The sequence below is a fragment of the Notolepis coatsorum genome, assembly GCF_963971535.1.
Source record: "Notolepis coatsorum genome assembly, chromosome: 3".
Classification (NCBI taxonomy): Eukaryota; Metazoa; Chordata; class Actinopteri; order Aulopiformes; family Paralepididae; genus Notolepis; species Notolepis coatsorum.
The window spans coordinates 5,260,625-5,270,624 of record NC_140167.1 but is presented as its reverse complement, the minus strand read 5'-3'; the positions used below and the strand labels follow the sequence as shown (position 1 = coordinate 5,270,624).

Below are 10,000 nucleotides of genomic sequence, written 5' to 3'. Positions count from 1 at the left end.
GCCATTTTCGAACTCATACACTCTCAATTTCTGTCAAACTAAATGAATGTGTGCAAAACTGTTTAGAATCTTTGGATGTGTGTGAGATTATGTGAAAACATAGCTGCCTGTGTGTTTACTAGCTGACTGTGTTGACTAGCTGACTGTGTTGACTAGCTGACTGTGTTGACTAGCTGACTGTGTGTTGACTAGCTAACTGTGTTGACTAGCTGACTGTGTTGACTAGCTGACTGTGTTGACTAGCTGACTGTGTGTTGACTAGCTAACTGTGTTGACTAGCTGACTGTGTTGACTAGCTAACTGTGTTGACTAGCTGACTGTGTGTTGACTAGCTAACTGTGTTGACTAGCTAACTGTGTTGACTAGCTGACTGTGTGTTGACTAGCTAACTGTGTTGACTAGCTGACTGTGTGTTTACTAGCTAACTGTGTTGACTAGCTGACTGTGTTGACTAGCTAACTGTGTTGACTAGCTGACTGTGTGTTGACTAGCTAACTGTGTTGACTAGCTGACTGTGTTAACTAGCTGACGGTGTTGACTAGCTAACTGTGTTGACTAGTTGACTGTGTGTTAACTAGCTGACTGTGTTGACTAGCTGACTGTGTTAGCTGACTGTGTTAACTAGCTGACGGTGTTGACTAGCTGACGGTGTTGACTAGCTAACTGTGTTGACTAGTTGACTGTGTTGACTAGCTGACTGTGTTGACTAGCTAACTGTGTTGACTAGCTGACTGTGTTGATTAGCTAACTGTGTTGACTAGCTAACTGTGTGTTGATTAGCTGACTGTGTTGATTATCTGACTGTGTTGATTATCTGACTGTATTGATTATCTGACTGTTGATTATCTGACTGTGTTGACTAGCTAACTGTATTGATTATCTGACTGTGTGTTGCCCCAGCCGTCCACCAGAGCCAAGGCAGGCCTCTCCACCTGGAAGACGTCGAGGACAAAGCTCCCATCCAGACCAAGGACGCCACCATCGGCGCCCTGCGTGACCTGGCCTCTCTCGCCGGCACGGACCAGGGCGAGCGGAGGACCGGCCTCTTCCACCAGCTGGTGTCCGGCATGCGCGCCCTGAAGAACGACACCCTGAGCCCGGCGGTGGCCGAGATGATGGAGGTGTCGGCCGTCCTCACCTGGCAGGCCCTGCTCCAGTGCGGCACCGCCGAGTGCACCAGCGCCATCCTGTGGGCCGTGCGCGCCGCCCCCCACGCCGAGACGGACGCCCTGGTGTACGGCCTGAGCCTCCTGGCCGGCCCTGACGCCCACCGCGTCCGCGACGTGCTCAGCATGGCCCAGTTCAGGCAGAGCCGCGCCGTCATGTACGCCCTGGGCCACACCGTCAGGAAGTGAGTGCAACGCCCCCCGGTTCTCAAAAGTCTCAACTTTTTATTTTATTTGTCTTATCATTTTTTTTTTACCCTTTCACTACCACACTACGGAAGGTTAACCTTTCACTAATTAGATATTAATGTAAAAACATGAGGAACATAAACAGTGTAAACAATATAACTAGCTGTCAGTATTCAGGGTATTAACCCTTTCACTACCACACTACAAAATGGTTCAAGTTCAAGTTTCAAGTTGCTTTATTAGTTGTCATACAAAGGTACAGAATACGTTTATATAAAATGCTTCTTTCTGTTTTGCTCCAGAGATTAAATAATAGAAATAGATAAAAATAGATAAGTATAATAAGTATAAAATAGAAGTCAAGTACGTAGACAAAAGTGTTCATTATTTAGATATATACAATGCAGAGTAGAAAAGTAACTGAGTTACAATACAATACACTACAGGGTAGTGAAAGGGTTAACCTTCTGTAGTGTGGTAGTGAAAGGGTAACCGTCTGTAGTGTGGTTGTGAAAGATTAACCTTCTGTAGTGTGGTAGTGAAAGGTTAACCTTCTGTAGTGTGGTAGTGAAAGGGTTAACCTTCTGTAGTGTGGCAGTGAAAGGTTAACCTTCTGTAGTGTGGTAGTGAAAGGGTAACCTTCTGTAGTGTGGTAGTGAAAGTTTAACCGTATGTAGTGTGGTAGTGAACGGGTTAACATTCTGTAGTGTGGTAGTGAAAGGGTTAACCTTCTGCAGTGTGGTAGTGAAAGGGTTAACCTTCTGTAGTGTGGTAGTGAAAGGGTTAACATTATGTAATGTGGTAGTGAAAGGGTTAACCCTTTGTAGTGTGGTAGTGAAAGGGTTAACATTATGTAATGTGGTAGTGAAAGGGTTAACCCTTTGTCGTGTGGCAGTGAAAGGGTTAACATGTATTGTTGCAGTGAAAGGGTTAACCATTTTGGTAGTGTGGCAGTGAAAGGGTTAACATGTATTGTCGCAGTGAAAGGGTTAACCATTTGGTAGTGTGGTAGTGAAAGGGTTAATAATCTTCTTACTGTCTTCTACTATCATGCACTCTTCCTACTATAATAATAATAATAATATACTATGCACTCATCACTGCAGCACCCAGGTTTCAGCACTGTTTGATGAACACTGTTTACTCAGCTGAAAGAGCTGAAGTCTAATCATATGTGTCAAACTCAATGCCTGTGTCATTTTATGTGGCCCGCGAGAGCTTAAAGTGTATGATTGTCTCATAATAAGCTGCTTTAAAGCGTGCATTGACCATGAACTACATTTCCCACAATGCATGTCAATTATGTGACTGGCAAAGTGACGGTAGATGGCAATGTAGCCTACATCAGTGTTTGTATCAGGGTGGGTGTCTTGGTCTAGTGGTGAGAGCTGTGTTTGTATCAGGGTGGGTGTCTTGGTCTAGTGGTGAGAGCTGTGTTTGTATCAGGGTGGGTGTCTTAGTCTAGTGGTGAGAGCTGTGTTAGTATTAGGGTGGGTGTCTTGGTCTAGTGGTGAGAGCTGTGTTAGTATCAGGGTGGGTGTCTTAGTCTAGTGGTGAGAGCTGTGTTTGTATCATATCAGGGTGGGTGTTTTAGTCTAGTGGTGAGAGCTGTGTTTGTATCAGGGTGGGTGTCTTGGTCTAGTGGGGGAGCGCCCATGATCACAGTTATTGTTAGTTTGACTCCCGGTCGGTTTGTTTTGGATTTTTCGCAGATACGTAACATAAATGATGTACCTTTTTTCCTGTGGTCCATTAGTACTTTATTTACGTTTTCTGATGAAACCATGTTGCAGTTACTTACTTACTGTACTCTGCTTTCAAGCTACAGAATGACCTGTTGAGTTTCAGTTGGCTTATAACTGCTCAAATTCACCACTAGAGGGCACCACTCCCCTAACCCACCCCTCATTTCTGTCTCCGTCTCCTGACCACAGGTTCCACGAGGGAGACGCGACCCCCGAGGTCAACGAGGTCGCAGAGTTCATGCAGTCCTTGCTGGAGGACTGCTCCCAGAACCAAGACACAGCCTTCCTGGCTCTGCGGGTACAGTAGCCTGTTTCACACATTAGACCAGTCAAGTTTATTGTTGATACGCTGATAAATATAATTTTCTCAAAATATCTTCCTAGATGTTATTGAAGTGAATCTAAACCAGGGGTAATTTCAACGTGGAATGAAGGAATATCAAAATAAAAGCACACGTTGTTGAACTTGATCATGCATATTTATTAGAAAATTTTATTACAGCACTATGTTATCAATACACATTTATATAAAACGAGGCATATTTAGCCAGAATAGTTTTTTTTTTTTTATTAAAAAAAAAAAAATATTTGCTTGCCAATGTGTGACCCCACTGTCACCTACCCGCGACCCCAATTTGGGTCGCAACCCGTAGTTTGAGAACCACTGATCTAAACAGATCAAACAGACCTCACTCCAGACCAGCCTCTTCTATGGGGCTTTACTTGTAGACAGACCTAGTGTTTATTGTAACCATATTTATCGTAATGTATAATAACCGATAGGGCATACATACAGAGACCCTCCCCTGCACCTTTGATCACACTGCCTACTTGCTCAGATGCATATATTCAGAGTTAATTATATTGTCTACACTGCCTATTTGTTTTTACTTTCTACTGTACTATAAATGTATTGGCTGTATTTATGTCTTCTACTATTAATAATAAAATAATAATAATAATAATAATAATAATAATAATAATAATAATAATAATAATAATAATAATAATAATAATAATAATAATAATAATAATAATAATAATAATAATAATAATAACTTCATTTTATATAGTGCCTTTCAGACCCAAGGTTGCTTTACATAGAATAAAAAAAATAAAAAAGTAGCAAACATAGTGGACAGACACAACATACCTGCCCATACCTGTACCTCCCCTCCTCCCTCCCCCATGCTGCCACGATGCCTGAATTTCCCCAAGGGGATCAATAAAGGAATATCTTATCTGACCCCGTCTTTCCGCTCTCTGCCCAGGTCGTGGGGGTCATGGGTCGCGCCATGCAAGACGTCAGCCACCACCTGGTCTCCTCACTGCTCCGCTGCGCCAGGAACGCAAACGCTCCTCTGGCCAACCAGAAGGCCGCCATCCAGGCCCTCAGGCTCATGGACATCGACGACGAGGTACAGTAAGACACCGTGCGTAGGCTAGCGGGGGGGGGGTCTCTCTCTCCTCTCTCAACGAAAGACAAGATCTCTCTCCTCTCTCGACAGAAGACAAGATCTCTCTCCTCTCTTGACAAAAGACAAGACCTTTTGTTTCCTCTCTTGACAAAAGACAAGATCTCTCTCTCCTCTCTTGACAAAAGACAAGATCTCTCTCCTCTCTTGACAAAAGACAAGATCTCTCTCATCTCTCCTCTCTTGACAAAAGACAAGATCTCTCTCTCCTCTCCTGACAAAATACAAGATCTCTCCGCTTAACAAAAGACAGGATCTCTCTCCTCTCTTGACAAAAGACAAGATCTCTCTCTCCTCTCTTGACAAAAGACAAGATCTCTCTCTCCTCTCTTGACAAAAGACAAGATCTCTCTCTCCTCTCTTGACAAAAGACAAGATCTATCTCTCCTCTCTTGACAAAAGACAAGTTATCTCTCCTCTCTTGACAAAAGACAAGATCTCTCTCTCCTCTCTTGACAAAAGACAAGATCTCTCTCTCCTCTCTTGACAAAAGACAAGATCTCTCTCTCCCCTCTTGACAAAAGACAAGATCTCTCTCTCCTCTCTTGACAAAAGACAAGATCTCTCTCTCCTCTCTTGACAAAAGACAAGATCTCTCTCTCCTCTCTTGACAAAAGACAAGATCTCTCTCCTCTCTTGACAAAAGACAAGTTCTCTCCTCTCTTGACAAAAGACAAGTTCTCTCTCCTCTCTTGACAAAAGACAAGATCTCTCTCTCCCCTCTTGACAAAAGACAAGATCTCTCTCTCCTCTCTTGACAAAAGACAAGATCTCTCTCTCCTCTCTTGACAAAAGACAAGATCTCTCTCTCCTCTCTTGACAAAAGACAAGATCTCTCTCTCCTCTCTTGACAAAAGACAAGATCTCTCTCTCCTCTCTCGACAAAAGACGAGACCTTTAGTCTCTCACTCCTTTTTTGACTCCGATTGCGATGTCTTCTCTCCCGCCACCCACAGGCCAGAGACACCCTGATGGAGGTGTACCGGGACGCGCGGAGCCCCGTGGAGAAGCGCGTGGCGGCCTACCTGATGCTGATGAAGAGCCCCGGGGCGGGGGGGGTGAAGGCCCTGGTGGACTCTCTGGAGAACATGCAGGACAAGCAGCTGAAGAGCTTCGTCGTCTCCCACATGATCCGCGACACCAAGGAGTGAGTTCCTCTCTACGCCACGGCGATCCCCGAGTTCCCTTGAGTTTTATCTAGGGATGTTCGATATTGGCTTTTTTTTTTACCGATATCCGATATATACCGATATTGTCCAACTCTTAATTTCCGATACCGATATCAACCGATAGCGATATATGCAGGGGTCCCCCCCCCCCCCCAAAAAAACGGAATAATTTCAGGTAATTAACATTACATATCTCTTGTTGTGGAATTAACACAACATTATGCATACTTTTCACAATAAATAAAATAAGAATTATTTCTTACTTGCTTGCCTGGGTAAATAAAGGGGTCGTGGGGGGGGGGGGGGGGGGGGGGAGTATTACGGGAATGCAGTGATGCCACTTCTTCCACTGGGTATTTAGTTTAGTTTAGTTTAGTTTAATTTGGTTTGGTTTAGTTTAGTTTTAGTTTAGGCAACAGAGTTCAGAGTTCTTACTCCATTAGAGTGATGGAATGACGTCCCTTTGTGTGTGTGTCCCCTCCCCCCCCCCTGCAGCAAGACGGGTGTGATAAACACGCTCTCCCGCGCCGACATCGGCTACATCGGCACCTCCCACAGCTACCAGGCGGCCAGCCCGCTGGGCTTCGCCATGGGCAACGTGATCTTCGACCAGGCCGACACCCTGCCCAAGGAGGTCATGCTGGAGATGACCCTCGCCGCCTTCGACTACGCCTACGACATCTTGGAGGTGCGTTTGCTCCGGAGACGCTAGGGGGGTGTAAAGGTACACGTATCCGTACCGGGCTGTTTCAGTGTGTAGTGTAGTGTGTACCGTACCGTACCGAACGGCTGTGTACCGAACGAATACAACGGTATGTTAACCACTAACGACAAAAGACAAGACCTCTCACTCCTCTCTAGATGAAAGACAAGACCTCTCACTCCTCTCTAGACGAAAGACAAGACCTCTCACTCCTCTCTAGACGAAAGACAAGACCTCTCACTCCTCTCTAGACGAAAGACAAGACCTCTCACTCCTCTCTAGACGAAAGACAAGACCTCTCACTCCTCTCTAGACGAAAGACAAGACCTCTCACAAAATATATATAATAATAATGAAAATATACAATATAAAGATCATTTGCTGTGAAAGAAGAAGCAGAAGAGGAAGTAGTCATTATCATCATTATCTGAAATGATAAAAAAAAAAAAAATCTAACCCCGACTAACCTTACTGTCATGCACTTGTCCTAATAAACTAACCTACACTGTAACACGCAACACTTTGATGAACATTGTTACTCAGCTGATAGAGTTGTGCCCTTCCTGCTGACTTGTCGTACAGAACTTGTAAGTCGCTTTGGATAAAAGCGTCAGCTAAATGACTAAATGTAAATGTAAATGTAAATGGAGAAGACGGTGGAAGCATTTCCCGTGATGTTGGCGCGTTCCTTTAACTCAAGCAGCGCTCCCAGCCCAGCCTTTTGTGTCTTTCGTTTGGATTGCCGACAACATGAGGGGAGTTTTGAGTTTTGGACGTGTTTTTCTTTGTCGTGGTTGAAACCTTGCGGCAGCACGGTGGTATAGTGGTTAACACTGTCGCCTCACAGCTAGAAGGTCCTGGGTTCGATTCCCCGCTTGGGGACCAGGTTGCTGTGTTGCCAGGTACCCAGGTGGGGGGGTATCTCCCGGGCCCTTCTGTGTGGAGTTTGCATGTTCTCCCCCCGTGCTTATCCCGATAAGATAAACCCAATGGAAAAACATGCAGAACAGATTGCTAACGCTGTCGCGTCCCTGACGAAGACCCACAAGCCCATGTCTGTGTAACGGAGGTCCGTGAGTATATCCACCGTCACGATGGACTTCAAGTGTTGTGAAGTGACTGTGGCACGTAGTGGTACTGCAAGTAAACTCATCCACCCATAAAAGCAGGGGTGTAAAGTACTTGAGTAATTGTACTTCGTTACAATACTTAAGTACTGTTTTGGGGGATTTGTACTTTACTCGAGTATTATTAGGTTTGTATACTTTGTACTTTTACTCCATTACATTTCAGAGAAAAAAAACATACTTTTTACTCCTTACATTTAAAATGCAGACCTACAAAGTACAAAGTACAAATCTCACCGGTCCAACCATTTTAGTATATTTTAATTGTTTATCTGGACGAACTAACATTAAAGTTATTAATCCTGCGACCGCAGGTAAACAGCAAATCAAATCCCCATCAATGGAATAGACAGTCAGATCCGCTGTGGTTAATATTGTGATATTATTCAGGGTACTCCAGTATTCTGCGTTTAATATTGTGATATTATTCAGGATAATCCAGTATACTGTGGTTAATATTGTGATATTATTCAGGATACACCATTCTGTTTTTAATATTGTGATATTATTCATGCTGTGATGTGAATGCTGTCCATGTTAGTTTACCTTCAATGGAGAAGTGCATTAAATAATTTTAATGCAAAAAAAGTGTGTTTTTAGCCAGATACTTTGACTTTTACTTGAGTCAGATTTTGAGACGGTACCCATACTTTCACTTAAGTATAATTTCTGGGTACTTTTTACACCCCTGCATAAAAGGTATAGTGGTCTGCGATGTCGCCCGCGGCGCGTTAGCCCCGGGTTCGAGACTCACTCGGGGCAATCCCTTCACAGGGGTCGAACTGTAACACAACGCAGAGATGGCAATACGAGCCCGGCTACATCTGCTCCCGGCTGCCCCTTGGGGGAAGAAGGGCGACGGGATGGGAAAAGCGCAGAGAGGACATTTTCATCGGTGACTCAATGCATGATGTGTGTGTTAATTAATCTGCATGACGAGTAAACCCTTCTCCTTCTATCGGACGTCCCAGGTCGGCGTGGAGGGCAGTGGATTCCAACCCACCATCGAGGCTCTGTTCGGAGAGAACGGCTTCTTCCCCGACGCCGTGTCCAATGCCGCGTACTGGACCGGGGACCACGTCCCCGCGGCTCTCCAGGGAGTCCTGGACAGGATCGCCCCCCAGAGGAGGAGGAGACAGGTACGACTAAATATATACTTTTGTGGGATATTTGTGTTTTTTTTTTTGTATTAAACATTCAAGAGCGACCGTGTCCAAACCCCCCTCCCAACCCCCCCAATGTACAGTTTCCTCCCCCCTCCCACCCCCCCCCAACCCCCCCAATGTACAGTTTCGTCCCCCCTCCCACCCCCCCTCCCAACCCCCTCAATGTACAGTTTCCTCCCCCTCAAATGTATATATTCTCTTTAGAAACTTTGTCTGTAAATAAACAGCATTGTATATCTGTATGTTGTGTGTATGTCATAAATGTTACGATGAATTGAAAATGGGGGACCCTGATGTAAACAAGACGAAAGTCTTTCTCTGGTCTGCATCCCCTTAACAATTGTATGTATTGAGCTGTACTGTACTGTACCCATTCTGCAATCTGTTAATAAAGTTTTCAATCAATCAATCAATCAATCAATCAATCAATCAATGATCTCAGGTACCGGAGGACCTGCTGAAGGACCTCACCGACGGCCTCCACAGGCTGGTGGACGAGGTGCGCGCCGCCCCGGCGCCCGAGGCCACCGCCTACCTGCGGCTGCTGGGCCAGGAGCTGGGCTACGTGAAGAGCAGCGACGTGGCACAGGCGGCCGACATGCTGACCGCCTACTACCAGACGTTCTTCAAGACCCTGCCCGCCCAGGTACCCTGACCCACGGAGCACGCCTCCTAGTGTATACATTAGGGATGTCCGATATTATCAGCCGATATTGGCATTAAAATGTGATATCGGAAAATATCGGTATCAGTTTTCAAAAAAATATATATATTTTTATTTTTTTATTTTTTTTACATTTCTATAACCTTTATTTACCCAGGCAAGCAAGTAAGAACAAATTCAGATAATACTGACACAATGTAATACTGTTTGAAGTTCAAGTTCTGTTTTATTTGTCACGTATAAAGTACATTACAGTGAAATGCTTGGTTCTGTATGAGCCTCCTGAGAATGTGCTTCACACAGTAAAAGAAAGTAAAAAGAATAAAGACCAAACACTACAACATATACAATTATACAAAACTACAAAATGCACAAAGAAAGAAGAGGCCTGACACAAGTTAACGTAATAAACTGTGTTTTTTCCGTTCACCTTGTGTTCCTTCCGACAGGCGCTGAAGCAGTTGATGTCGAGCACCGACAACGACATGTTCGCTCACTACATCTTCATGGAGAACGCCTTCACGCTGCCCACCGGCTCTGGCTTCCCGCTCAAGTTCTCCCTGGCCGGAGTGTTCGCCCCCGGAGCCAGAGGAGGC

The 10,000-nt window shown here is 44.9% G+C and overlaps 1 protein-coding gene across 1 annotated transcript in view; it reads left to right on the top strand.

Annotated features, from left to right (window-relative positions):
* Positions 1-10,000, top strand: part of apoba (apolipoprotein Ba) — a gene marked incomplete at both ends in the record, with an annotated part of 44,720 nt that overhangs the window by 15,964 nt on the left and 18,756 nt on the right. The window contains 8 exons of the mRNA XM_084310349.1: positions 901-1,351; positions 3,290-3,398; positions 4,372-4,518; positions 5,532-5,722; positions 6,240-6,432; positions 8,546-8,713; positions 9,183-9,386; positions 9,854-9,998. Of these exons, the coding sequence (XP_084166475.1) occupies positions 901-1,351; positions 3,290-3,398; positions 4,372-4,518; positions 5,532-5,722; positions 6,240-6,432; positions 8,546-8,713; positions 9,183-9,386; positions 9,854-9,998 (1,608 nt within the window). The remainder of the gene's footprint in view (positions 1-900; positions 1,352-3,289; positions 3,399-4,371; positions 4,519-5,531; positions 5,723-6,239; positions 6,433-8,545; positions 8,714-9,182; positions 9,387-9,853; positions 9,999-10,000) is intronic.